Here is a 27,680-nt window from a genome sequence, read left to right as displayed (position 1 = left end):
GGAGGAGCAGTCAGTGTCCTTTACCTCTCCAGCCATCTCTCCAGCCCCTACTCCCTTTCGATTCTGGCTTCCTAGACTGGAAATGGAGCACTGAGGGTCCCTTGCACTCTGGAAGCTCAACCCAATGATCTCAGAAGGGCCCTCTTGGGGCGCTTTCAAGCTTCTGGCCAGATCCAAGTCAGAAAGACCAGGCAAGGCCAGAGTGTAGGTGGTAAGGCAGTACCTGCAAAGGCAGCTCCTTGGTTTGGTTTGACAGCTGGACACCATGGACCCTGAGGAAGCCCTCATGGGATTGCCTAGACCAAGAAAGTGGCTTCTCTCAGCCGGCTCCTGTGCTCAAACTGCAGGCTCCAATCACAAGGTGAGAAGCCATATTTCAGAAATACATGGGAACCTGGTCCAAATCTCCCATGAAATAGGCTAAAAATAACTGGATATTTTCGAGGGAGGAGCGCTCAGATTCCTTCAAAGGTCATTCTGGGTGAATCTTTCCTACTAACTTTCTACATCCAAAGCAGAAAGAGGAACAAGTGTTTTCTATAGAAGTTTATTCTCAAAACAGAGCGGCAATACGGAACAATTTACACAGACAGGAAAGAGGGCCACTGTGTTGGAGGGGATCCCAGAGACGGGCATCTACAGAGCCTAGGACATAGCAAGGACACTCTCCCACCGACAGGCCGCTGAGCCAGCCCTCTTCAAGGGCAGGGGTCAGCCTGGGGAAGGCGAGCTAGGGGCCTGGCTGGTGGGATTTGGCACAGGCAGTGAAGTGGGATTTTTGAATCTCAGAAACTGCCTCCCAAGACTCAGCTAACCTTTGATCTGGGAAAGGTCAGGGTTAGAAGCCACCCCCCCAAAAGATGGCCAGGTCCAGGGGCATCAGGGGTGAGTCTTCTAGGCTCCTCTCCCACTTTTTCTACCTTTCACTTGTAAACAAAGGGAGGGGGAACATTCTCAACTGTAAACAAAGTGTTGAAATTCAATGTTTTAAGCTGTAAACAGTAAACAAAACCCAACCACTTAAAAAATAATAATCTTGACCTGTAAACAAAGTAAGAAAAATTTAAAGTCCCCAGTTCTGGACATCAGACAAAAAAAATAACAAGAGAGTTTTGTGAACAGGATCCTAACAGTCATTTTCCTTTATAAGGAACTAACCGAAGGTGGGGCAGCCACTGCTGCAGCCCAGTGCCAGGGAGGATCCTGTAAACAGTGGGAGGCTGTGGCACCTACATTCTGGGTCTTGGATTCCCTTGTTTTTGCTCCCTTTGTGTCCCTCCCCCCATCCCTCAAGGAAACAGTATAATGAACTAATGGCAGCACAGACTAGTGTTGCTGGGGTGGGGGAGGGAGGGACAAGGGAGTGTCCCCTCCACCCACCCCCTGTAGGAATGTCTGGTTAGAGGCCCAAGTCCCCCCCCCCTGCCCCAAGGGAGGAAGGAAAGCCTTGATCTGTAAACATGACTTCTGCTGTTTCACCAGCACCCACAGCATCAGTCCTAGGTCTTAAGGCAGTAAGTGGCAGGGACCCCAGTAAAACGTAGCCACATCCGCAGGGAGGAGTGGCACAAGTGAGCCCTCAGGAGGAGGTCGGAGGACACCTGTTCCAAGGCCAACCCCAAACACAGGAGTTTGGCCTATGGGGGCATAGGAGAAAATGCAAAGATCATATTTGCACCCTGGGCCCCAACAACATTCAGACCAATGTGGGAAAGAGAGGATCTACCCCACCTGTCCACTCTCCTGTAAGATGAAAGAAAGGAGTAGAAGGTTTGCCAGGGGCCCAAAAGAGGCCAGACTGCATCTCTCTCCCGTCCCTTTCCCCCTCCCAGCCCAGTCTCAGACCCCTGGGAGACAGAAAAGCTGAAAAATAACATAAACATATCTCTCTGGTTACAAAGGTACAAAAACATATAAAAGTCCTCCCTTCAGCCCCACCCCCTGCACCTGTCACACACATGCTCGCAGGTGTCACACTCATGCTCACAGATGCACGTGGGACCTCCATCCACACTGCACTGCACTGAGTTATGGGGAGGGTTTGAAGAAGGCTGCCTTGGGATCAGTCCTGAAGTCTCTTCTGTCAGCCCCAAATCCTCCACTGCCCCCGGTGGCTCCTCCTCTGCTGGTCAGCCCCTCAGGAGTGACCCTCGCTTCTGGGAACTCTGTAGAGTTGAATGTGGAAATGGAAGGCAGTGGCTAAGAGGAGCCTTGTCTCTCAGCCCACAGCCCCTTCCTGCCCACTCCAGGAGTCTGAGACACCACCCCCCCTCACCCCATGCACCCATCTGGACTGCCAGCTCCTAGGCTCCTTAGCAAGGCTAATGGCTGCCCAGGTCTCTCTCAGTGCTGAGCAAGCCAGCATCTCTAAGATGGATACTGTCACAAATTTCCACCTTTCAAGGAGTTTGTTCCTGTAAGCTCCCTTGGCAGAAGAAGAGACTACAGTACAGCTTGTACTGTGCCAAGGTCGTGGCGATGACATACAGAACTCAAACTCTTGTGACCCTGAAGCCTGAGTTCTTGCTCGGCCCCTGGCGCTCATCCTTACCTTTCAGCATCCTTCTAGAACTCCATTCAGGCTTCCAAGCCCCTGCCCTCTCCTTCCTTTCTGTCCTCTCTCAGCAGTGGGCTTTGTTCAGTCCCCATCCCCAGAGGCCCACTTCCCTCACAGGCATTGCTCTCCCTGAACATAGCCCAGAGCTGGCCCTGGCAGTTACTCCTTGTTTCTTTGTTTGTTTGTTGAGACAGGGTTTCTCTGTGTTAGCCTTGGCTGTCTTGGACTCACATTGTAGACCAGGCTGGCCTTGAACTCACAGAGATCCATCTGCCTCTGCCTCCTGAGTGTTGGGATTACAGGCATGCACCACCATGCCCGGCACCTGGCAGTTAGTTATTCCTTGAGAGACAGCTCTCCTAGTGGTTTAATAAGACCTGGATATTCCCTGGCTGGGCCCTGCTTACTCTGAATCTGGCAACAACTTTCTCTGCCCCAGTCTCTGACATCCTCAAACCCACAGATGTCCTATGGTCACTGACCCCCACAGGTAGGAGCAGTTTCATACCGATGAGAGATCTGCCTGCCTCTGCACCCGCCCCCCGCACCCCCCCGCAAGAGCTGGGATTAAAAGCATGCACCAGCACTGCCCAGCTGAGTGAGGATTTTTTTTTTTTCTCAAAGTTAGCGCTCGACCTGGCTTAATATGCTGCTATTCCACATGACCTCTTAGGCAGGACCTTCTGAACAAAGATTCCTCACATTGCCTCGTGCAAATGCTATATTATTCCATACTTCAACGCCTTGACTCCTGTCTACCTTTTCCAGTAGTTCCAGCCCTTGGGGGTACTCTTCTGGGCTGTGTAGGGCTGGGAGGCTGGCTCTAACCACATACCCAGAAAGTTCCAGACCATCCTATTGTCTTCGTCTAATAAAACTATCCCTTACATGTGGCCTCCTGGCTGGCTGAGCCTGGGGTAGCACATATTATATGGGCCAACTTCATTCTCACTTCATTCTACGGTGGAATTCGGGGACCGGTACACGAGGAAGCTACCACCCTAAACGGACAAGAATGTGAACAGGTGCCTGGGCCCTGCTTACTCTGAATCAGGTGACAACTCTGAGATGCTGTGGGACGTGGCAGAACGAGGTGTGGAAGGTCCAAGTGCAGAGGCTGTGGCAGAAGGCGTGGCAGTTGTGTGAGGGCCTGAGGGTGTGCTTGAGGACTGCACAGAGGAGAGGGCTGAGGAGTTGAAAGAAGCAAGGATAGAGGAGAGAATGTCCAGCTGCTCTGTGGAGGGGCCGTGGCTCGGGCCACTGGCTGGGTCCTCCCTGGCTCTGAGAAGCTGTGGGGCCGGTCCAAGGGCCTCTCGTGAAGGGTGCCGACTAGGCACCTGGTCCAGCCGCTCTCGAGAGTTCGAGATCCTAGACAGAGAGTCCAGGGGCCGAGATGGCAAGAGGGGGTCCCTTGAGAGTTGCCGCTGTGGAGACAGGGGCAGAGGTGGGTGCTGTGAATCATGGTCCCGGTTGCGGCGGGGTGGGGGCAGTGTGCTCAACCATTCTCGGGGTGCCCCTAAGTCCAGTGCATCCCGTGACCCAAAGCGGCCGGCCATGGTGCCAGGGTAGTCCCGGGGTGGCTGCCTCCGTGGTAGCGTGCTGCCACGATCTCTGGGCTCCAAGCGGGCTGGTGCAGCATCCAGGTGTTCCTGGGAGCCTGGTCGGCTCAAGGGATGCAAAACAGGGGCAGGGACTGGAACCTCTTCTAGCCGCTCCCTGCTCAGCTGTCGCCGTAGCAGCAAGTCCAACTGTTCTCGAGAGGAGTAGCGGCTGGCTGGCTGTGAAAGGCTACCTGTGCCCCCACCTGCATAGATGCGACCATAGGAGGCAGCTGGCATGGCACGGTGGCCCAAGGTAGCTGCACGGCACCAGGACAGCTCAGGAGTGCCTCGAGTCTGGGGCACCAGTGGGTATTGCAACCTGTTCTTTAGGATGCCTGTGGAAGGGACAGAATTGGGAACACGATGTATATCAAAGAGCAGGCAGGAATCTAGCTAAGGAAGTACCAGCTCCTGGCATCTGGAACTGAACTGAGGTCAGAGGCAACTCCAGAGGTCTTATGGACAGACAGTGGGACGAGAGTCAGAGCGGGACATAATAATCCTGTGGGTCAAGCTAGGGCAGTCGCTATGGTGCAGAGTCAGGGCAGACCCCCAAGAAGTCAGAAGAGAGATAACCCCAAGTCCTGGAAATACAGGCCATGGGTCAAAGGGTAGGCATTCCCCAGGCTGGGGCAGGAACAGTCTCCAGTGTTCCTGTGACGCAAGACCAAGCACAAAAACCTCCTGTGCTGGTGCAAGGACCACCTCTGGGCTCTCACAGCCAGCACGAGAGGCAAAGACCCAGACCAGAGCAGGGACTCTGAACTCAGCAGCTTCTGTAGATTTGCAGGGTAGGAACGGCGAAGTAGAGAAAGGTGGCGTCTAAGCACCCACCAGTACAAGCCAGGACATGGCAGGGGCAGGCACTCCACCCATCAGGCAGTCTCTGGGGACCGTGAAGCAGGCTTGAGGAGAAGACGGTCTCCCCATTCGGCATCAGGAAGCTGAACTCCCCATGGGTCTCGGCCTAAAGCAGCCTTTAGGGCTCCTACAGTGAGGCCCAAGGGGTCAGGGGTCGTACCTTTTCTCTGCCGCTGGGCCCGGCCCAGGGAGGTCTCATCTCCACTGGTCAAGGCCAGATCCGGCTGGTTGTTGTTGGCTGCATCTTTGCTGGTGTCTAGTCCGAGGCGCCTTTCCGAGCCCCATGCCTGCAGAGCGCATGGCGCTGCCTCACACTCTCCCAGGGCTGGCCAGTAGGACAGGAGGTCATTGCCATCCACATCTGTGAAGCCAGAGCAGGTTACAGGGGCCCCTGACTCGACGCTAGTGTTTCCTGACACTTATGATCCAGACTTAGTGACCCTCTGGTCCTAAGGACCCTTCAAGCCCTGGCTGTCGTCACTGAGAAATAGGAAAGGGAGAACTGGCGTGATGGCTAAGCAAGTAAAAGCACTTTGCCACCAACCTTGTTAACCTACATTTGATTTTTCAGGACCAGCTGGTAGAAAGAGAACTGACTCCCACACATTGTCCTGTGACCTCCACATGAGTACTGTAATGCATAGACATCTATACACACACACACACACACACACACACACACCACACACACATGGAAAATATTTTTTAAAGGAAATAGCAACAGGGCTGGAGAGATGGCTCAGAGGTTAAGAGCACTGACTGCTCTTCCAAAGGTTCTGAGTTCAATTCCCAGAAACCGCATGGTGGCTCACAACCATCTACAACGAGATCTTATGCCTTCTTCTGGAGTGCAGTTGTATATGCAGGCAAAACACTGTATATATAATAAATAAATAATTAAAAAAAAAGAAATGGACATTTAAAAAGAAAGAAAGAAAGAAAGAAATAGCAATAGGAGGATACTCCTCTCAGATCGATGGAGCCGCTGAAGGAAGGCTTATTGAGAGCCGCTATCCTTAGCTAGAACGGTATAGATGGGGTGGAAGTTTGATATCTGAGGTTAAAAACCGTAACTCATGAGGAAGCCGGCGCACGGGGGGGGGGGGGGGCTGATAGAGGGGAGGGTTGCGGAGGAGGGGGACTGATGTTGCTCTGTAACATCTCTTATCTCATTTCCATTGCCCATTTCTCCTGGGTCCCCAGGCACACCTAGAAATTTGGCTGAGAATGGTACATAGGACCCCAGGGTTGGCCCAGAGGAGCCCAGTGAGTGAAGCTCAGGACTCTTGAGACGATGGGGAAACACGGGAGTCCCCTGAGCACCCATGGAATCAGTGAGCTCCTAGCACCTTTGGGGTGGGCAAGGAGCCTCTCGCTCTGGGCTGCCCTGCGGAGTGGACGTTGGAAACGTCCTCGTGTCCGGCCATTGTCCTCACTCTCTGACGATGGGATGGAGAGACTCCTCTCCTCCTCCAGCGACAGGTCACTGTCAGAGTCGGAGTCTGCACCTGGAACAGGAAGGTCAGGAGGAAGGTGAAATGGCAGGGGCCCAAGCTGAGGGTCTGCAGGCAGGCAAGCAGGACAGCAAGGGGGGTTGAGGTGGGGACCTGGACGGAGCTTGTCCCACCCAGTCAGCCACTGCCCCCAGTATGGGGCAGAAGACACATCACAAAGACACCCTCTACCCCCTCCTCCCTGGCCTGGGGCTTTAACTCCACCAGCATCTCGATGGAACATGGCCACATCCAGGTCAGTAGGGCCGGCGTGAGCCTGGAGGCTGTGCTCAGTGTGGTCAGCAGTCGAGCCATGCCGAACCAGAACATTGTCCCTGGAAATGTAGAAAACCCTCCATCAGAGAAGAACGTGACAAGGTGCTTTGGAAGCTATGGAGCCTTTAAGTGCATGGCCTGCTGCATGTGGAAAGGCTGAGGAGCCTGTGAGTGCATGGTCTGTCACACGTGGAATGGTTGATGGTGCCCCAGGTATTTAAGAGAAGACATCTTGGCAGGACATCAGCAGAGTTCCAGGTGGCCACCCTCCCTAGCATCTGGTAAAGTAGATCTACACAAGCCATATATGGTCACTTACCTGAGGTAGCTGCGGCCCCGCTGGCTGTCCTGGTCCTGGGCCCTGCCGGATCGGGCACTGCTCACTGAAGAGACAGTGGAGGCACCAAGCGTGATGCGGATAAGGCCGCTCTCCTCAAAGAGAGCCGTGTTGTTGTAGGCCCCAGAGCCCTGGGGGAGGTGGGTGGGATGGGGTGTGAGCTAGTTCTGAGGAAGCCTCAGATCCAGGCTCCCTGGGCCTCCAGTCCCCACCTTCAGCCCTAGTAGTCTCTCACCGTCCCGGGGGCTGGTCTTGTTTCCTCAGGAGCTGCCTTCTTGCCTAGACAGGCTGGTGTCCAAGCAGCCCGAGCATCTGCATTCAGGACACAGAAGAGCAGCAGTACAGCCAGGCCCTGTGGGTCAGCAAGGGTCAGGGAAGGTCAATGAGAGACCAGAAAAGACATAGGCTCAGAAAACAACCAACAGGGCATCGATCAGGGGCCAATAAGAGTCTCTGTGGGCCAGGTGGTGGTGGCGTAAGCCTTTAATCCCAGCACTTGGGAGGCAGAGGCAGGTGTGAGTTCAAGGCCAGCCTAGTCTACAAAGTTAGTTTAGGACAGCCAAGGCTACACAGAGAAACCCTGTCTCGAAAAAACCAAACCAACCAAACAAAACAGCAACAACAACAAAAAAGAGTCTCTGTGGGTGGACAAAGAGGGGAGCATCAGCTGTCACAGGCTAGCGTGAGTCAGCGAGGAGTCCAAGAGGGGGGGGCGGATCAGAAAGAAAGTCAAAGAAAGTCTCAGGACTAATAATGAAAAGGCCCAAATGGCAGGAGGGGCTGGAGCCTACAATAGTGTGGTCAGCAAGGGGTCAGAAGTTGCAGTGTCGGTGAAGGTCAACCAGGATCAAAACCAGGCCTGACACCAGTGACGAGTTGCGCATCAGCTCTAGGCCTGGGGTCAGCAACTAGGATCAGTGTCTGGTGTAGGATTAACATATCATCGACATGCCACGTCTAGGGCTAGGGATGGGAGAAGGGCACCAGAGGTACCTGGAGGCCACAGAGTCCAGCATGGAGGTAGTGGAAGGCCAGTATGCTGTGGTTGACTGCCAGAAGGCCAAAGAGCCAGGAGGCACTGACCAGCAGAAGGAGCAGAAAGGAGCTGCGAAGGGTCCTGCTGTAAGGACACGGGAGGACACAGGAGGACACACCAGGGTCAAGTAGGGCTTATGTAGGGGACACAGGAGGACACACGGGGATGGAAGACAAACTCCTCACACAGGAACATGAAAGTCCAGGAAGACACTAAGGAAGATTGGCAGTCGTACAAAGAACCGGGAGAGCATCCAGGGAGCCATGAGGGATCATGGAAAAGACAATGGAGTAAGGTAGCCATGAGAGAAACAAGATAGGCAGACACATACAAGGTGGGGCAAAGTGAATCATTCAAGTCATGGGAGATTCCAGGGACACCCAGGGGCCTGGGAGACAACAGAGCGAAAGCATGCGTAGAGCCAGAATACGGCAAAGTACCAGAGAGGGACCATAGGCCAAGGCAACCGCAGTGCCTTCCCTTCATGCAGAATTTGGAGCCCAACCTTCACCAGATACTCTCAGGGACCAGACCCCACCCCAGGAGGAGCCTGCCATCCTGAGTACCCCTACTTCCCTCAGCTAGCCAACTCACAGCACAGAGGTCTTCTTGGCCTCCCTCTGCCCTGTGGAGCAGGATGTGCGGGCAGCGAGGAGAAACATGGTCCCGTTCATCTGCACCCACAGTCAGGTGGAATGGAGAGAGAGAGAGAGACAGACAGACAGACAGTAAGAAGCAGAAAGAGACCAAGGCCGCACACCCAACCATGGAGAAAAGAGGAAACGGAACTGGGGGGGTTGGGGAGGTGGGGGGGGGGGGGTAGGGTGGGGAGAGCAGAGAGCACGAATCGGAAACAGAGAGACAGAAGAGCTAAATGTTGCATAAAAGAGTCAAAGACGGAAAAGAAAAAAGCCAAGCGGGATTAGGAGAGACACAGAGAGGCATGGAGACAGAGCAGAAAGGGTAGCCAAAGGCTTTGACCAGTTAACCTCCCACCTCCAGGCCAGCTGAGTAGGAGTTCACTCTCTGATCAGACATGAGACGGAGGCAGCCCAGGGTTGCCTGTGCACCGTGTGGCCTGGCCCTCCTTTCACACTTGTTCCAAATCTCCTCCCTCCTTCCTGAGAAGGAAGCACACAGGTGCCACCAAGAGCCAGGTACTCACCACAATGACAAGGACGATGGGGCCCGCAAAACTCCAGATAAGAGGCTCGTGGATGGAAATCCAGCAGAAGTCAGGGTTTCCATAGCCCTCTGGGTCCAGCCCAACAGCCAGGCCTTTGAAAAGAGAAGAGGTTGGACCAAAGATGTGCATTCTAAATTCTGGCCCCCGCCGCCCCGCCAAATATGGGAAGGAGGTGGGATAAGGGTAGTGTTTAGGGACATAGGCTGGGGTCAGACCATATATATGATGGGGCAGAGGTTGGGGACCACAGGCCTGAGTGCGTAAGACCTCACCCAACAACACAGCAGGGACGCCCCAGCCCAGGGCATGGTAGAAGCGCATAGCACCACGATCCACATTTCGAGGCTCAACCTGCATTCGGTAGAGGTGCAGGCCCTGCACCAGGAGCCATGCAAAGGTGCTGAGGAAGAAGTAGTGTAGGAGGATGGCGACCGCAGTGCACAGCAGCTGAGGGCAGGGCCAGGAGACCGGTGTCAGCATCACTCCTGCCCACCCCATCCGGGACTCCACCCCAAACCTCTCCTTTACATTTACTCCCCCCTAATTAAAAAACATCTAATCCCAGCCAACCCCAAACCAGGACCTCAACATGGGTATTCCTGATCTTAGATCCTGACCTATGACCCTAGGCTTTCCACAGAAAGGTGGCGTCACTGGCACACAGTTCCACTGGCCCTGACCCTGCACCTGATTGTGGGTCCTATGGATTCCCAGCAGGAAGAGGAGCTCGGCCACTCCCAGGGCAGCTGCCACATTGGCATGGATCCCACGCACATTGGACTTGAGGCTGCGCAGGCTCAGCAGGACAGCAGCGGTCAGTACGAGTGCAGTCACAGACACTGCCAGCACCACATGAGTGAACACTGCCAGCAGCTCCAGGTCTCCCTCTAGCCGCTGTGGAGTTGAGGATGGTCACCGGGATGTCGGGTAGAGCATCCCTGCCCCCTTTGATGTCCCACTTCTTTGGGTCACAGAACCCAAGTCTACCTCACGGGGCGAGGCATCCATGAGGACTCCAAAAGTGCCTGTCCGGCTACAGCGACACCGTGCGTGGGACCCATTCCTGTGTACCAGCTCACAGTCTCTGGCTGTCCACATGCCATGCTGGTCCGCCCTGTATCCAGAGGAGAGTTAGACCCACCAGTTCTCTCGGGGATGCGTGCGTCTCATCACACGCAGAGATTTGTGAGATGGTAGGGGAAGGGGAGGGGGCCTGGAGTTGGGGAACAGCGTTCTTCATGGGCCTAATTGCACAGGGCCATAGATAGGGGCCTCAGGGACAGGCTGGGACACCTCCTAGAGGTTTAATAGGGACAAAAGGTTTCCAGTGTGGGGTCCTCACGGGCCAGGTGGGTCCCACTGCACACAGATGGCCTTGCTCCGATTCGCTGTCTGTAGTAGGCGGAACTCAAGGTTGATTGGGGACACCAGGACACCCCTGAGGAAGTTGCGTCCATGGAAAACAGCCACGCTGACCACCGGAGAGTTCATAACAGGGTTCTGGGGGAGCCTGCCGAGATACCCATCTGGTCTTGAACACTGCTGACCAAAGACCCATTGCCCACCTCTCCCTGTCTTCAAACCACTTGCCATGGCTGACCAGGGTCTGGGATACCCCCAGAGCACATGCTATTTCTAAGTACACCAGCTAGCTTCTGCTGGGCTGCCAGGGACTTCAGACTCGCGCCTAGACTGGGCTCTGAGGTCTGAACAGCTCCAGACTGGGCTGTAACTGTCAACCCTTCTCTTCTCCCACCTCCATCTGGCCTCCCCAACCAACCTGTGTTTGCCTTTGTGTATCAGTCAGCTGGCTTATCTACACCTGGGTCGTGTACCCTTCCCTCTCCCATGTGTGTGTGTGTGTGTGTGTGTGTGTGTGTGTGTGTGTGTGTGTGTGTGTGATGGCTCCATATGGGTCTCTGCTGTCACCCTGCACCTCTGCTACTCTTTATAACCAGAGAAAATCCACACGGAACCTGGTTCAGGTAAGCTCCCTGGAGGTGTGTACAGGATCGTCTCTGTTTACCTGTGGACCCGTTCGTCTGCCCATTCAGGGAAGGAGTTCTGGGTGGGCTAGAAGCTCACAAAAGACCCAGGGTTGAAAGGGCTAGAAGCAGCTCTATGCCCGGTACCTGGCGCCCCGGCGCTCAGCCTGGAACTGGGCAGGGAGGAGCCCTCCCAAGGTGCGGTACACCAGAAGAATGACAATGGAGATGCCAGGCTCAGACTCAGGCTCCAGGGAGGCGGGTGGGGAGACCACACTTGAAGCTGTGGTGTTTTCTGCGTTGCTGCGGGTGGGCAGAACTGCCAGAGGAAAGGAAGGGGCCACCAGGGACTTCTTACCACGAGTCACCCACAAACCAACCCAGTCTCAAGCACAGAAACTGGGGAGTGGAGGATGCAGGAGCCGTGGAGGGAGCACGGGGAGGTAGCAAGGCTGGTGAGGTGAGGTGAGGTATATGGAACCGTGAGGTGGGGGAGGTCTGGCAAGGACAGAATTGGTGACAGGGTGACACATGTCAGGCTATGGGGGTGGATAAGGAGACAGGCCCTGGTCCAGCACTCACCAAAAGGGCTCCTACCTGCAGATGGGGATGGCTGTGGGGACTGGGAAGGCAACAGCACATGTGTATGAGGATCCCAGGAATCCTGGCCCCGGAAAAGGTTGCTATGGTAGCGGGGGTAGCGACGGGCTCCCTGAGTTGAACTAGGATGTTCCATTCGGTCAATGCTGAGCACTGCCCCCCCAAAAAGAGAGGTAACTCCTGTCAAAGACCTCCCTCCTATGCCAAGAGTGACATTCCCACCTCTGCCCACGCCACACCCGAGCTTCTTGGTTGGTATGAGTGCAGGGCCTGGCCCTGCAAAGCCCTGGGGGTTGTGGGAGTAGTGTGGCCCAATAGAGTTAGCCCCAGAGCCCCCCCTGCCCTTCTCCCATCCCATCTACCACTCACTGATATTGGGTGTGACTAGTCCGACAGGGTTCAGGTATGTCAGTTCCATATTCCTTGCAAGTGTGGCCGCATACTCTTCCAGATGTCTCACTAGTCCTGCACTACCTGGGGAGCCCCCGGGTGCTCGCTGCCCCAGGGCTGCCCACAAGTCCCCTGTCTCTGGAGCAAGCAGTGCAGAACCAGCCCACAGCAGATTCTAGAAGGATGGAGATAGAGTTGGACGCATGCAGGTGGTGATGAGGAACAAAAGGTTGGGGAAGGCATGAGGGGGTCTAGCAAGGTATTAGTGGGGGTGGGCACGGGGCACAAGAGACAAGAGGGCGGGGCTGGAGCGGACAGAAAAGAGTGAAATTGTAGCACCTTCACTTTTCCAGAGGTCAGGAGGGGACTAAGCTGGGCTTCCAGAACTAAAGAGGAGAAGCCATGGAGCCAGGGCCATGGAACTGGGAACACAGAGTACAACTCACTTCATTGAAGTGGGCATCTTGCGTGGCTGTCAGCCCAAAGCCCTGCTGATGGCTCTCAAAAGCCAGCAAGTAGGCCAGCAGGCGGGCAGTGACTCGGACATCTTGGCTAAAGTAGTGGTCAGTCTGGCCAGTCACCTCCCGCAGCCTTTGAGCCAGCTTCTTGGCCTCCACAGTGTCCAGTGCTGTCTTGTTCAGCTCCAGGCCATCCAACTGCCAGGACAAGGATGGCAGTCGTTGCTCTGTGGTCCTGTAGGCCTTTCTCAAAAGGCCTTACAGGGAGAAAGGCTTGGACAGATAAGAGGGCAGCTAGGAAGTGGATGCCCAAGAGGCCAAGGGCTGAGGTATGTATTGGGCCCATCAGACGCCTGAAAGTCTTGGGTGTAGGAGGGTACTATCTGGGCAGAGTCTCACCAGAAGACTAAGTTCTCGAAAGGCAGGGGAGGTACAGTTGAAGAGGTCGGGCTCCAGCCAACCCTGGTCCTCATCACACAGCCGCACTGCAGCACCTGGGGACGGGCAAGCCTTGGTCAGGCCTGGAGCCTGGGTACTTTTGCTGATAGGTGGCCACAGCACCCTCTTCTATCCCATAAGGAACTGTGAGGTGGGGGTGGGGTGAGGTGGGGCACAGTGACAAACATCTACAGCTGGTTACCTAGATGCCACAGCCTAAGCCCAGGTGAGTCCCAATAGCTTGTTGGTCAATTCTCCCGAGAGGTCTGTGAGCCATTCTCACCACAAGAAAAGTATAAGGATGTGCTATAGACAGATACACACACACACACACACACACACACACACACACACACACACACACACACACGCACATCCATTAGCTGCACACGCACACAGAGACACTGCTTGCTCTCTTGTATACTCACAAGCATGCTGACATAGACAAGATCTTCCAGGAGTATCATATGACCCAAGTGAGGGGAAAGTAGGGTTCTCATACAAGTTTTAACCACCCCAATAGCGACTTCATTATCGCTGCCTTCCCTCAGCTATGGGCTTGGGATAGAAGCTAAAGAAGTTGTGTCCACCAGCAAGAGACCCTAACTTAAATTAAGAACCCCATCCCCTCAAGACAGACGCACGGACACATGCACAGGCACAGAAGGACACACGTGTGAGCATGCACACACAGACAATCTCTGTGCAGCCACTGCAGAGACCTCAAGCAGCAGGGAGGGTTCTGGGAGACCCTCAAGCAGCAAGGAGAAGCTGGCGGGTGACTCTGACCAATAGGGAGAGCCCTACAAGGACCTCAGGAAGCAGGAAAGAGTTTGCAAGGTCTTAGGAAGTGGAAGAAGATTCTGAAGGGTCCCCAAGTGATGGGGAGGGATCCTTTAGGACCTCAGGCATCAGAGAAAGTCCCTAGGCTTCCCAGATCACAGGAAGGGGTCTCCAGGAGACTAGGAGGAGGTTTTAGAGAGCTCAGGCAGCAGGGAGGGGGCTGCAAGGACCTTAAGCAGCGGGGGGGGGGGGTCTGCAAAAGCTCTGGCAGTGGGAGGGGGCAGCGCACCTGAGCAAACACGTACCCCTTACCTGTACCCCGCAATCCTGCCCAGAAGCCAAGAGAAACAGATGGAGGCTGAGTGAGAGTACAGGAAAGGGACCAGAGCCACTAAGAAGTATAAAAGGCCCACGTGAATTTCCACCCTATTCCCAGATCTTTGTGGAGATCAGACCACCCAACGTGGTATGAGAGAGGTGGCTGTAACAATCAGAAAACAGGCCCACCCCACCCTTAGCAATAATACTGTCCACCAAATACTCACCCAAGGCCCCCCGGGGACAGGGTACTGTGGCCAAAACACCAAACTTAGTCTGAGGCCACCACACACCAGATCTCAGGGACTTGGGGCAGGCATCGTAGAGTACTAGGGAGAAAGGGATTGCTAAGCCTGGTGGCCAGGTTCTCAGGAAGTGACACCATACCTAATGTTTTCCATCCCTCCCATGCTCAGGCCCAGAGTCTACCACTCCCCTGATGGCTTCTCAAGAGCTAGCCTGTGAAAGTCTATGAGAGTCAGCCACGTCTGGTAAAGGTTGGGCTCCCTGGCACCTCTGGTCTCCCTCAGGAAAAGTTTCCCCTAGCCCTCCACCTCCAGGAGCCAAGAGTACCACTGCTTCCTTAGCATGCTAGAACCTCTACAGGTGCAGGTGGAGGGACCCTGCTTACCTCGGCAACCACTGGCTGTCACCTCTGCAAAGGGGCTATCACAGCTGTTACACTGTCGGCCAAGGGCTCCTGGACGGCAGGGACACTGCCCACTGTGGGGTGCACATGAGCGCGAGGTGGAGCCCACAGGGTAGCAGTCACACGGGAGGCATGAGTCACTGCCCCTCGGTCGATAGTGGAACTCCTGTTTAGGGATGGGTCAGGGGCCTGAGGTCAGAGGTCAGGCCTATGGGAAGGGTCTTAGGTGAAAAGCTTGGGGAATGAGTAGAATCAAAGGCAAAAGTAAAAAATAAATAAATAAAAAGAGCTCATAGGCTAGAAAGATTTGCCTCAGATGAAGACAAAGAAGTTTAAAGGTCAAGGATGAGAGGTGGTAACTAGATTGTAGGAGACAGACTAAGAGGTAAGGGCCCAAGTCAGGTGGCAGGGAGCAACAAGTTTGTCCAAGGGAAAGTTAAAAGGTCAAGGGTCAGAATCTAGGCAAACCTTGCAGTGGCACTGCCCGCTTGTCTTGTTGCAATTGGGGTCAAAGCCCTTGTGAACATCACAGTTGCAGGGACCACAGGTCGGGCTTCCCCACCAGCCCCGGGGGCACTGCTGGTCCATCCTGGCAACGAGATAAGGTGAAGGGCATCCATGATATTTCAGTGAGCCTGCTTGTTCCTGTAAGGTCTCTCCATCATCTTAGCCCGGAGCCTCTCACCTGTGCTCACAGTGCTGACCAAAATAGCCACTTGCACAGTCACAGGTATAGCCATGGGGGGCTCCTTGGAGGTGCCGGCAGGATCCCTGGTTTTGACAAGGGTTCAAGAGGCAGGCGTCCACACAACCTGGACCGTAGTAACCTGCAGGTTGGGTCAGGAAGCTCAGAACACTGGCCAACGAGCATCGCAAGAAGCAGAGTCCTAACGCCCTGGTTTCTTCCCTAACTCCCTCAACACCCACCTGGCCAACAAGTACAGGAAAAGGTCTGCCAGAGGTCTTTGCAGTCGGCATGGGGAGGGCAGGGCCCCGATGCACAGGGGTTGGTCACAGTACAGCCAGGCTCCACGTTCACTCTGTGGCTGGGAGGTAGCAGGGCTGAGGATCCAGAGGGTGTAAAGCCAATCCACACGCCCTACAGACACAGACAGGAAACGGTGAGACTCAGGTCAAGGCAGCCCTATGGAACCAGCCACCCAGCTGATGATCCCTGACATACAGTCTGTCTCTACCCCTCCCACAAAACCCATCGGCCCCCACAAGCATCCCTAATTGTGCTGTTTCTGAAACGCACTCCAGACAGTCCTTGATTATCTAAGCTAGGCTCTTACTTTCACCAGTTTGACTTGTCTCTGATCTCTCTAGGTCATTAGTTCCCCACCCCATGCCAACATGAACTTGAGTGCTATTTTTCAGGACCCTAATGACTCCACATCATGTTCTCATGGTGATCCTCACCTGTATACAGCCAACCAGACCCTGAGGACCCTCCTCCTTACTGCTGGGGGGCAGGCCTCCCACGTGGAGTTGCTTTACTTTCAGGCCCTGCAGCTCACCCCCGACAGCCATGGTGTCCTAGAAGATGGGGCACAGTCATCACTGAAGGAGAGGCATATAGTAAACCCTCGTCAAACCCCAGAGTCAGACTAGGTTTCTTCTAGCCCTGTACAAGTACGCTTTGCCCCGTGTATCAGAACAGTTTGGGAATGAGTTGCTCCCGAGGATGGAGAACTTGCTGTGGCACGGGTGACATAGCGTAGAAAAGCCTCAGTTAAGAGCTGAGCTTGGGGCTGCAGAGATGGCTGAGGACCTGGGTTTGATTCCCAGCACCCACATGAGAGCTCACAGCTGTCTGTGTGACTCTAGTACACATACACACATGTAGTACACATACATGTATGGAGGCAAATACTCCTATGCATAACATAAAAGAAAAAAGAAGAAGAGTTATGCTCAGATGGGCTCCTCCCTCCCAGGCCCAGAGCCAACCTTGAAATTACATGATCTTATGTTTTGGGCATGTGTACACATGTGGTGTGCCTACGAGTACATAGATGTTCATGTGTGTGTGGGTGCATGACAGTGTGTAGGTGCATGTGTGTGTGTGTACACGTGAAAGCCTGAAGTTGACACCTTGATGGCTCTTCGTTTTACTAATTCAGCTTGCTAAACTCAGAGCTCATCAATTCTGGTTAGTTTAGCTAGCCAGTTTGCTCAGGGGGTCTCCTGTACCTGCCTCCTGGGCGCTGGGATTACAGGCTTGCCTGGCTTGTACACCTGTTCTGGGGGTTGGAACGTGTACAGCTGTACACGTTGCTTTATCCCCTGAGCCATCTCCCCATCACTACAATGCCTGGATTTTGACTTGGGGCAGGTAGATATTAGGGAAGATACCAGAAGGGGCTTTCAGGGTCAGGCAAAAGCAAAGTCCTAACTACAGAGGGTACTCCAAGATCAAGCCAAGAATTTAGGAGCCCACACAAGTAGGGCTCCCTAACAGACCAACCTGGCTGGTGAAGTGGGATCAAAGCGAAGGGGGGCTAGGAGAGGGTCGGGTCTGGTCGTTGGAGGAGCGGAAAGAAGCTAGACGAGAGGTCAAATAAGGCAATTCGGGTGGGAAAGCTGAGAACAGACTACCCTGGGGTCAGAGGTCAGACCTGGAAGAGGCTGAAGTCCAGTGAAACCATAAAGATATGATGGCCTCTTCGGCCACCTGGCTCCTCCTGCAACTCCAGCCGAAGATCATGCCACCGGCCGTCACTGACAGTCATCTGGTCCAACAGGAGGTGGACAGTGTGGCCTGAGGCCCTACTTAGTGCCACAGACAGCAACCCCCGATCTACCTGTAGGTAGAAATGCACAGCCCCAGGGTTAGGTTGGGATGAGGTTGGGTGGCTGGGTCAGAGGGCTCCACAGCTAGAAGTATGAGTTCAGAACAATGGAGCCAAGGCTATGCCTACCACATAGAGAATTGTTCTGGAGCCGGGTGTGGTGGCGCACACCTTTAATCCCAGCACTCGGGAGGCAGAGGCAGGTGGATCACTGTGAGTTCGAGGTCAGCCTGGTCTACAAAGCAAGTCCAGGACAGCCAAGGCTACACAGAGAAACCCTGTCTCGAAAAAAAAAAAAAAAAAAAAAAAAAAAAGAGAATTGTTCTGGAATGCCATGTTCAGATGGGTGGATACAGAGCCGGGGGTCATGGGTTGGTACGGTTATAAGAAAGAGCTATGTGTGCCCTGCATATGCAGGGAACGTTATGGTAGGGAGAGAGTCAGGGTCCAGGGTCCAGAGCAGTATCCAGTATGTTAAGACAGCTGGCAGAGAAATATGCTATAGCATCAGGCCCAAACTCAGCTGTTGGGGAGCATCAGAGATTAGCAGAGAGGGGATGGCAAAGGATTGGAAGAACAGACATACCTGGCAGAGGAGGACACTATGTGGCCCGAGCTGCACTTGCAGCAGGACCCCTTTTGTTGCTCGCGTTCGAAATGCTAGTCCTAGGTACCATGGCACAGACACAGCCATGTCATTTCCAAAGTCCCAACTCAGTGTACCATTGCCATGGAAACGGTAGGGATGGGCCAATGCTGAGGAGACAAGAGAAGTAGGGTTACAGATCCACCCCAAGAACAGACCTTATTACCCTGTGTGGCCCTCCCGCCCCAAGATGCCCACTCACTGAGTCGGCAATCTTTGCCACCAAAGCCCACAGGGCAGTCACAGCTGAAGCCACCCCAGCGCTCTGAGCAGAAGCCATTGTTCTTGCAGGGGCTGGAGGCACAAAAGTGCAACTTGGCCTGACAGCCTGGAGAGAAAGGGACAAGGCAGACATGAGAACACCCGGTGAGGGACCTGAGTGCTGGGAAGGATATTGGCGCCCAGAGTGGATGAGAGTGAACATGGTTTCATCCTCTTGTTCTCCGGAAGTAGAGAGTAAGACCAAGGCCCCACAGGCTGGACCATAGTGTGGATCTTGCCGTCTAATGCCAGATTCGGGTCAGACGTAGAGCCATCCCAGGCAACCCTCCACCTCCTTATGATGATGGAGACAGGGACAAGAGTGGGGACAAACAGGAGCTTTTGGGGCCTACCTGCCACCGTGCCATTGTTTGCAACAAAGGCTGCCATGTCCATTCGGCGGCCGTCAATGTGCAAGTCTCGCATGCAGCCAACGAAGTCCTTGTGGGACACGGGGAAGTTCTCGGGAAGGTTGGGAACACCCCCCAAGAGCAGAGGGCCTGTCAGGTCCAGGGACCTGGGGGTCAGGAGCCTGGGTTATTGGTGGGTCTAGAGCCAGAGTAGGGGTGCTCCTGGGGGGGCACAGGAAGTCGGGGGTAGGGCCAAAGGAAGGAATGGTTAGGCGAAGATACAAGACCAGGCCGGGGAAAGGGTTAAGGCTGTGATTGTGAGGATGCACAGAAGAGACCATGATGGTCTGGGGAAAGGTGGGGCACTCGAAGACTCTGACGAAGCATTTGGGTGGCTGGGAGGGGTGTGGAGGGGAGGGATTGAAGGATTGAGATCAGTGCCCTCAATGTTCGCAGGGTCTGTTTATGAGACTTATGGACTAGAGGCAACTGTGACATTGGAGGCTTAAAGGAACGTAGAGATTTTAGAGGACAGAATGCCTAGGGACTCTCTCTCTCTCTCTCTCTCTCTCTCTCTCTCTCTCTCTCTCTCTCTCTCTCTCTCTCTGAGGACTGTGTGGAAGCCAGAGCCAGGGGTGGGACACAGTATTGGGAGCTAGGCCGAGTAGGCTTTCAGGGTCTTTGGGGAAAAAACGAGGAGTTTGGCGGGCTACGTGAAGGGTTAAAGTGGGCTCTGATAGGCAGAGGACATGGGGATCAGGGGTGGGGGCCTCACTTCTTGGAGCTTGTTTGCACACCAGCAGCTGCACATGAGTAGTTGCCAATCTCGGCACCAAACTGCAGAGCTACAGCCACATTGCAGTCATCCACACTCAACACGGCCACCTTGTCCTTCGAAGGGCCCTGAGCACCCCCTAGGGCATCTGTCCGGGGCTAAAGACCAGGCACGACAATCAACAACGCCCCTATAGTACTTCTTGAGGACTCAGAATCCTGACTCCCCTCCACACACCCCACCCATGCTATGCCAGGGGCGGTGCACACCTTGTTGTAGTATCTCAGGTGCACTGTATGCCACTGTCCATCAGTCAGGCCTCCTGGAACTGTGGGGCTGACCACTGTATTGGATTCACCTGTGGGGAATACATATGTGGAGTGCTGTCTGGGGCTCCAGAGTGGCACCATCCCACCCTGTTTACATAGGTACAGATACTCTTGGGGGTCATGCTGGGTAACTGGATCACCATATCCTCTGGTGACCATACTGGCTGAACCATAGTGTCCTTGAATATAGGACGAACACACAGGAGAAACACAGAGATGGGCCTTTCCGGAGGGAGTGGCCACAGAGCCTGGTCCTCACTGTTGACTGGCACTGTCCAGGTGCACAGTAAGGGACACCTGAGGGGAATCATGCATTGACTCTGCCAGTCATTCCAGGAACACATGCACCCACTCACTGTCACAATAATCCAAAGGATCACCCACCCGTGGAATATGTAAGCCGTACTTGGCCGGCCACAAGCTCTAGAGCCAAAAAGTCATGCTTTTCATTCAGGCGCCCGTTGTAGAAAAGTAGCCCGCTGGGTTGTGCTGTTGCAAACCTGAGTGAGGTGGAACGGGACCATTAGGAGCAGGCATCTCACACCCTCCGTTTGAGAACCAGCTAGCTCATTACTGAGCCTAAAGAATAGCGTGGGAGATGCCAGTGCAGTGACTCTTAAGACACCCCAGCAGAGATCGGGGAGAGGATGGTGTCCGGTGAGGACCTCAGGACCGGGCAGTCAGCAACCTGGGCCAGAGTCACGTAGGTAGGGGCAGTGAAAAGACGTGCAGGGACACGGGGCGGGCACCTACGAGAGGGACAGCGTGAGGTGGAAGCGCTGCCGCAGACCGCGGAACATGACGAAGGAACTGGGAGGAAAGGAGCGTGCGGCCACCTCACAGCGCGGGCCCTCGAAAGCACCACCCGCGGGGCACTGGCAGCGAAAGCCCCCATTGGGCGCGTTGGTGCAGGTGCCCCCGTTGCGGCAGACCCCAGGCACGCAGCGTCCAGCTTCGGTGTCCAGCTCGCAGTCTTCCCCTGCAGGGCGGGACCCGTCAGAGGACGCCCCGCCCACGCCCCGCCCCGCCCCCTCTCCGTCACTCCAGAGGCCAGAGCTGCAAGGCCCAGCCCCTCGGCCTCTGAATGGCTGAGCTGTCTGTGGTCACGCCCTCATAAGATCTTTCTCTCCGCCAAGGCTCCACCCACAGCCTCATTGCTTAGGCCCGTCCCCTAACTCTTCTTGCCTAAGGCTTTTTTAGGCTTCCTGCAAGCAGGGATCAGCAGCGCCTCTAAGGGGTCTCAGTTGCCTCAGAAAAGATGCCCGCAGCTCACTCGCACTCCCTAGTCCCTCCGCTAAGCTTCGCCAGAGCTTCATCCAAGGCTGCACTCCACTTACCCGTGAAGCGTGGGCGGCACACGCAGGTGTAGCCGCCCTCGCGCCGCGCGCACGCGCCGCCATTGCGACAAGGGTTAGAGTAGCAGAGGTCGAGCTCAGTCTCGCAGAAGTCTCCGGTGAAGCCAGGCGGGCAGCGGCAGCGCAGACCGGCGATGGGTTGGATGGGTCGGAAGAGCGTGGAGGCGGAAGCCAGAAAGGGCGCGGAGGAGTCAAAGCGGAGTACCGACACGCATTTCATGTAGTTCTCGCAGGGCTCCCGCAGGCATACGTTGTCGTCAAAGGGCAGCACGTCGAGCAGGGAGCGGGCGGCCAGGGCGGCACGGCGCACGTACAATTGTTCCTGCAGCTCCTCGGAGCTGAACCAGGGCCCTGCAGCACCTGCCCCGGCCCCACGAGGTGCCAGCGCCGAGAAGCTCACGTTGAGCACGGTGCCCCCCACATCCGTGTCGTTCTGGATGTTGAAGATGAAAACATCTTCGGTAGGTGTTGCGAGCACTGCAGCCACGCCTTCAAGAAAATGACCCAGCAGCGGGGACAGGAAGCGCTCTTGCCACATGTTCTCCAGGCGCACAGTCAAGCTGTTGGCCAGCAACTCCTCGGTGATGATAACTACGCGCAGCACACACTGTGCTGTAACACTATGCAGGCCATCTGCAGGCAGGGGCAGGGACAGGGATCAGTTTCAGGTCAAAAGCTGCCTCTCCTTAGAACACAAGAGGTCTGGGGCCAGTAATTACCTAGAGTCAGCAGACTGACCCCTGACAAGGCACAAGTGAGTCTGGGGCTAGTAACTACCACCTCCCAGCTTCAAGGTACTACAAGCTGTTGCTGTCTAACCCAACGGTTCCCATCATGGGGAGAGGCTTGAATCAGTAATTTACCCAGCTCAGGTCTGGCGTTTTGCACTAGGGAGCTCCACCAGCCCTGCCCTCACAATTACTCATGAGTCAGTAAGTCAATCTACTAACACACAAGAGTTCCCTAAATGCTCAGCAATCCATACTCCTAGTCACTGCGATCAATAGGCCACCTCCACTCAGGACACAAGGAGAAACCAGGGCCACCACCCATCCATCCCTAGCTTCCCATCTTTCCCAGTGTACTAGAAAAGGCAGGGCACCCCCTGCAAGAAACAATGTTGGGGGGGGGCGGGGAAGCCAGGCATGTGGTGGCGCACACCTTTAATCCCAGCAATTGAGAGACAGAGGCAGGCAGATCTCAGAGTTTGATGCCAGCCCAGAGCTACATAGTGAAAACTGTCTCAAAAACAAACAAACAAACAAAAAGGAAGGGAAGAGGAGGAAAGAAGAAAATGAAAGAAACAAGAGGGGTGGGTCCGGGGCAAGGATTACAGAGCTCCTGTCTTTGGCCAGCAAACTGCTCTCCCAAGGCACTAGTTGAGGTCCTGGACCAGTGAACACTCCAGAACAACTCTAGCTCAGCAATATCAAGGACCTCGAGATCTCCCCACACTCTGCATCCTCTTCAGCATGTTTTAGTTAGCAAACTGCCTAACACTCTAGACGTGGGCTTTGTGATATGTGGCCATTCTGAGATAAAAGTAATGTTCTTATCTGGTCTTTGGTTGGTTGGTTGGTTTTGGTTTTTCTCAGATTTAGCATGTGTTGGGTGCTCCATAAAGATTGGCTGTTGAGAGAACCTTTTTTGCCAGTGCCAGGAGTCCCAGCTCTAAGGCGGAGGCAGAAAAGATTCTCCAAGTCTCTGGCACCATAGGAAGGAAGCACTTTAAGAGTCTTTCCTGCCACATCCTTTCTCTGAGGGAAGAAGGGTTTGTGAAAGCCCTGTGGAAAGGAAGGCCGTTGGATCTCTGGACATTTTCCAAAGGAAATGTACTTGGATTGCTCTTTGGAGAGCAGCATGGACCCACTTCCTGCATGACCTACCTGAGGCTGTCAAAGTAAGCTGTTCTTCCTGCCCACTGATAGGAGTAAGGGGCAGACTAGACCCCAAGTAACCTTTATCTAAACATAGGCACGGAACGAATGAACTGACATTCTGACTGTCCCTAGAAATACAAGAGCATCAAAACAAAAACAAAAAACCCTCTGGGGGCTGGAGAGATGGCTCAGTGCTTAAGAGCAGACTGCTCTTCCAAAGGTTCTGAGTTCAATTCCTAGCAACCGCATGGTGGCTTGCAACCATCTATAAGGTGATCTGATGCCTTCTTCTGGCCTGTAGGTGCACTGTATAAATAACAATTAAAAAAAAAAAAAAAAGAACCTCTGTCCCCTCCCCTTTGAGAGAGGAGCAATCCCTATAGGAACACTTGATGCCCTAAAATCTTGAGGGTTCTGTAAAAACCATCCAAGTACCTAAGCAGAATCTCTGAGGTCCATGAGAGATCTTACTGGGTACAAGAACTCACCACTTTAGGGATTCTGGTTTGGACCCTGACAAGTTAAGATCATTTGCTCACTTTCCTGCACCCCTCACCTGTTACAGTTACCAGCATGGAGGCCACCAGTGGGCGGTTGTTGTCCAACTTTCTGCTGAGTCGAAGCTCCCCACTGCTCTGGTTGACCACTAGCAGCTGTAGTTCATTACCCCTCTCAAAGGAGTAAAAGAGGTGGTCAGAGACATCAGGATCATAAGCTGGGATGCGCCCAATGATGCCTGAGGGGAAAGTGTCAGAACGGTTGGATACATAGTTGTTAAAGAGGATCTGGAAGTTGTTGAGGACCGGGCTGTTGTCATTCTGGTCAACCAGGCGCACGTGTACAGTGGCACGGCTGACCAGAGGAGCAGATGTGGCCTGCACCACAATCACATATTCCTGACGAGCCTCATAATCCAGGTCAATGAGTGCTGTGAGCTCTCCAGAGAAAATATCCATTTGGAACAGCTCGGGGATGTTCCCTTCCACAATCTGGTACATGATATGAGCATTGGGGCCGTCGTCAGGGTCCACTGCAGTGATCTGGGCCACCACGGACCCTACAATGCTGTTCTCCATCACCCTCACTTCAAACTCCTCAGCTGGGAAGACAGGTGCGTTGTCGTTTACATCTTGGACAGTCACCTGGATGCTGACCGGAGTCCTCAGCGGGGGCACACCACGGTCCACTGCGTAGGCAGTCAGCTCATACACTGGCACTGCTTCCCGGTCCAGCCGCCTCACAGTCCTGACAATGCCAGAGGTGGGCTCAATGGTAAAATCCCCATCCCCGTCTTCACCACTCTGGAAAGTGTATTGGACCCGGCCATTGGCATGAGCATCCCGGTCAGTGGCTGAGATCTGCAGAACACTAGTGAAAGGTGGAGCATCCTCAGAGACCAAGCCGGTATAGTGGGAGGCCACAAACTGTGGAGCGTTGTCATTTACGTCATTGACCATCACCTCCACATATGTGGTATCTGCTTTCTGTGGTATACCATTGTCCCGAGCAGTAATGGCCAGTGTATAGGTCACTTGGTCCTCATAGTCCAGTGGAGCTTGTAGTGTAATGGCCCCTGAGTCCGCATCAATTCGGAACTGGGGCAGGTTGTCTTCCAGAAGATAGGTGATCCGGGCATTTTCACCCACGTCATCATCAGAAGCACTGATGACCACCACAGTGCTGCCCACTGGGCGATCTTCATTCATGCTCACTGAGTAGTGAGCACTTTGAAAGACAGGCCTGTGCGTATTGGCATCTGTGATGTTGACGTGCACATAGCAGTGATCGTGAAGGGCACGGTCAGATGCAGTAAGCACCAGCTTGAAGTAGCGTTCCTGCTTGTAATCCAGTGGCAGAGCCAGTGTCACCAGGCCCACGCCATTTTGAGTGCTGATGGCAAATCGGTTCCGAGTGTTGCCGCCTGTGATTTGGTAGCTGATGGCACTATTGGCATCTCGGTCTACTGCAGTCACACTGACCACGCTGGTGCCCACAGACGCATCCTCATTGAGCCGAAGGTGGTACTCTTTCATGGTGAACTCAGGCCGGTTGTCATTGACATCCAACACAGTTACTGTGACACTGGCTGAAGCAGACAGTGGGGGCGAGCCGTGGTCTCGGGCCTCCACACCAAAGAAGTAGTGCTCCACAGACTCACGATCCAGGGGACCACTCACAGAGACCCAGCCAGTGGCACTGTTTATCACAAACGGTGTGTCTGATGCCACGCCAGTTAAAGAGTACTCCAACCTGGAATTCTCCCCATGGTCTGCATCCACTGCCTGGATGTGAATGACTGAATGACCCATGGGTGCATTTTCCAGAACGGAGACCTGAAAGGGTGTGCTGACAAAGATAGGAGTGTGATCGTTGATGTCTACCACCTGGATGCTCACTAGGCCTGTGTTGTTGGACAGAGGTGGCCGGCCTGCATCTTGTGCCCTGATTCGCAAAGCATACTCTCTCTCTGCCTCAAAGTCCAGAGGTGCCACTACCTGTATCTCACCCGTGAGACTGTCGATGGCAAAATGGCCCCGGCTGTTGCCGCTGATGATGTTATAGTGCACCAAACCGTTGGCATCCTTGTCCTTGTCCGTGGCCGTGACGCGTAGCACCACCGTGTGAGGGCGCACATCCTCACGCACCTGCGCCACATAGCGCTTCTCACTGAACTGAGGCGCGTTATCATTTTCATCTAGGACAGTTATGTGCACTCGCACGGTGGCTGAACGTGGTCCAGGCTCCTGGCCCTGGTCACTAGCCTCCACCACCAGCTCATAGCTTTCCATGTGTTCCCGGTCCACGCGGCCACTGGTGCTGATAAGGCCAGAACGTGGATCAATCTCGAAAGCGGCGGCCGCGGCTGTGCGCGCAGCTGGCGACCCCACGAAGCGGTAGCGCAGGTTAGCGTTAGGTGGTGCGTCGCCATCGGTTGCACGCAACTGCAGGATGGGGTAACCTTCTTCCACATTCTCACGAAGTGTCTCCCGATACTGGGCTTGCTCAAACACAGGCGCGTGATCATTGCGGTCAGCTACTGTCACTGCTACCATGGTGGTAGCTGAGAGGCGCGGTGAGCCGTGGTCCTGTGCCGTCACTCGAAGGTAGTGGCGTTCCATACTCTCACGGTCCAGAGCCGCTGCCGTGCGGATGAGTCCACTCTGAGGATCAATGCTGAAAAGCTCCAGCGAGCGGCTGTTCATGAGAGCCGCCAGCGAATAGACGAGGCGACCGGCCTCGCCTGGATCCGGGTCCTGTGCCACTACCCGCAACACCTCTGTGCCCGCTGCCTCATTTTCAGGTACCAATGTCTGGTAGTTGTATTGAGGAAACTGCGGGTGGCGGTTTGCAGCACGACGGGGACGACCCTGGTTTGTTGAGAGAGTTCGCTTGGCTTCAGGACCAGTTGGGAACCCGGGAGGGTGCGGCCCAGGGCGCTGAAAGAGGAAACGGCGGCGGAAGAAACTGCGGGAGCGCATGCGCTCGGGAGCCGGCTCGGGAGCTGTCCGAGGCTCACGGGGTGCTGAACCCGGCGTAGGAGCTGTCCTCAGAGCACGTGGTGCTGAATCCTCCTCTAGGCTAGATCCCAAAGAGCCGGGAAGGCAGTCCCGCCGAAGGGGTCCCCTCTCCATTTGGGAATTCGCGAATCTCTCACCGTGACCCTTGTGTCCTAGCTCCCACAGTTTCCCGCAGCAGCGAGAGGTTTCCACTCTCTCGCGGATGCTTCTCCTAGCATTACGCTGGAAAGACACTGGCTTGGAGCCACCAGTCTGAGCCAGAAGGTCCGAAGGGTGGGGAGAGCTGTTCCCCAGATCTGGATCCCCTGAGGACAGAGCCTTGAGTGGCACACTACCTCTTCGTAAAGGCCCTGTCCTCCCACAAGAAGAGATCTCTGGGTGCCAACATAACAGATATCCTGGACCCTGACCTGCCTCTTGCTCGCGACTACCCAAAGCCTGGACCACCATCTCCGCGTTTGCTTGCTCAGGGGGCCCTCGACCATTCCGGGCGCTTTGCCTACCTACTCGGAGCCTCATGAAGACAGGCTCCCTGACTCCCAGGCCAGGATCTCCATCCTCCCAGACGCCGGGAGAGTCGGGACAAAGAGCTACAGCTCCACGGCCGATCTGTGCTCTTGGCCGAGAAGCAGTAGCTACCCCTGGGTCCCAGCCCTGGTCCCCGCCGCCCCCCAGCTCCTCCCGGCTAAAAGGAAACAAAGAGAGGAGAAGGAACAGTAGTATCGGGGTTGACGGTCCCCGGAGACCCCACCATAGAGGCCACCTCGCCATCACCCCCCTCCTCCCAGCACGGCCTCCGCCGC

The 27,680-nt window shown here is 54.8% G+C and overlaps 1 protein-coding gene across 2 annotated transcripts; it reads right to left on the bottom strand.

Moving 5' to 3' along the window:
* Positions 1-1,581: 1,581 nt before the first annotated feature.
* Positions 1,582-27,648, bottom strand: Celsr3 (cadherin EGF LAG seven-pass G-type receptor 3). 2 transcript variants are annotated; one of them, XM_051140360.1, is made up of 36 exons: positions 23,916-27,648; positions 21,462-22,112; positions 20,878-21,103; positions 20,509-20,624; positions 20,065-20,153; positions 19,796-19,953; positions 19,024-19,187; positions 18,612-18,737; positions 18,350-18,519; positions 17,590-17,775; positions 16,391-16,507; positions 15,896-16,067; positions 15,654-15,795; positions 15,437-15,557; positions 14,951-15,134; positions 14,547-14,648; positions 14,314-14,328; positions 13,180-13,274; positions 12,769-12,978; positions 12,302-12,497; positions 11,930-12,085; positions 11,480-11,651; positions 10,690-10,857; positions 10,335-10,461; positions 10,035-10,241; positions 9,620-9,794; positions 9,327-9,439; positions 8,756-8,835; positions 8,119-8,245; positions 7,361-7,477; positions 7,108-7,256; positions 6,738-6,847; positions 6,369-6,527; positions 5,180-5,380; positions 3,602-4,493; positions 1,582-2,165 (listed from the first exon to the last, which is right to left on the bottom strand). In XM_051140360.1, the coding sequence occupies exons 1-36, from the start codon at positions 27,646-27,648 to the stop codon at positions 2,138-2,140; spliced, it is 9,954 nt and encodes a 3,317-aa protein (XP_050996317.1). In that variant the 3' UTR covers positions 1,582-2,137. The 2 variants fall into 2 exon arrangements, with proteins under 2 accessions (XP_050996317.1, XP_050996318.1); XM_051140361.1 differs by having other exon boundaries at positions 8,119-8,242.
* Positions 27,649-27,680: the final 32 nt, after the last annotated feature.

The sequence above is a fragment of the Acomys russatus genome, chromosome 32, assembly GCF_903995435.1.
Source record: "Acomys russatus chromosome 32, mAcoRus1.1, whole genome shotgun sequence".
Lineage (NCBI taxonomy): Eukaryota > Metazoa > Chordata > Mammalia > Rodentia > Muridae > Acomys > Acomys russatus.
Note: the sequence above shows the minus strand (reverse complement) of the source record. Positions and strands in the feature narration are given on the sequence as shown.

Coding starts and splice junctions, on each gene's coding strand:
- Celsr3 (XM_051140360.1), bottom strand. CDS start 27,648: ATGGCGAGGTGGCCTCTATGGTGGGGTCTCCGGGGACCGTCAACCCCG. Junction 12,086..12,301: donor ACTAGTCACACCCAATATCA/GTGAGTGGTAGA, acceptor TTGGGGGGGCAG/TGCTCAGCATTGACCGAATG. Junction 8,836..9,326: donor CCATCGTCCTTGTCATTGTG/GTGAGTACCTGG, acceptor CTGTGGGTGCAG/ATGAACGGGACCATGTTTCT.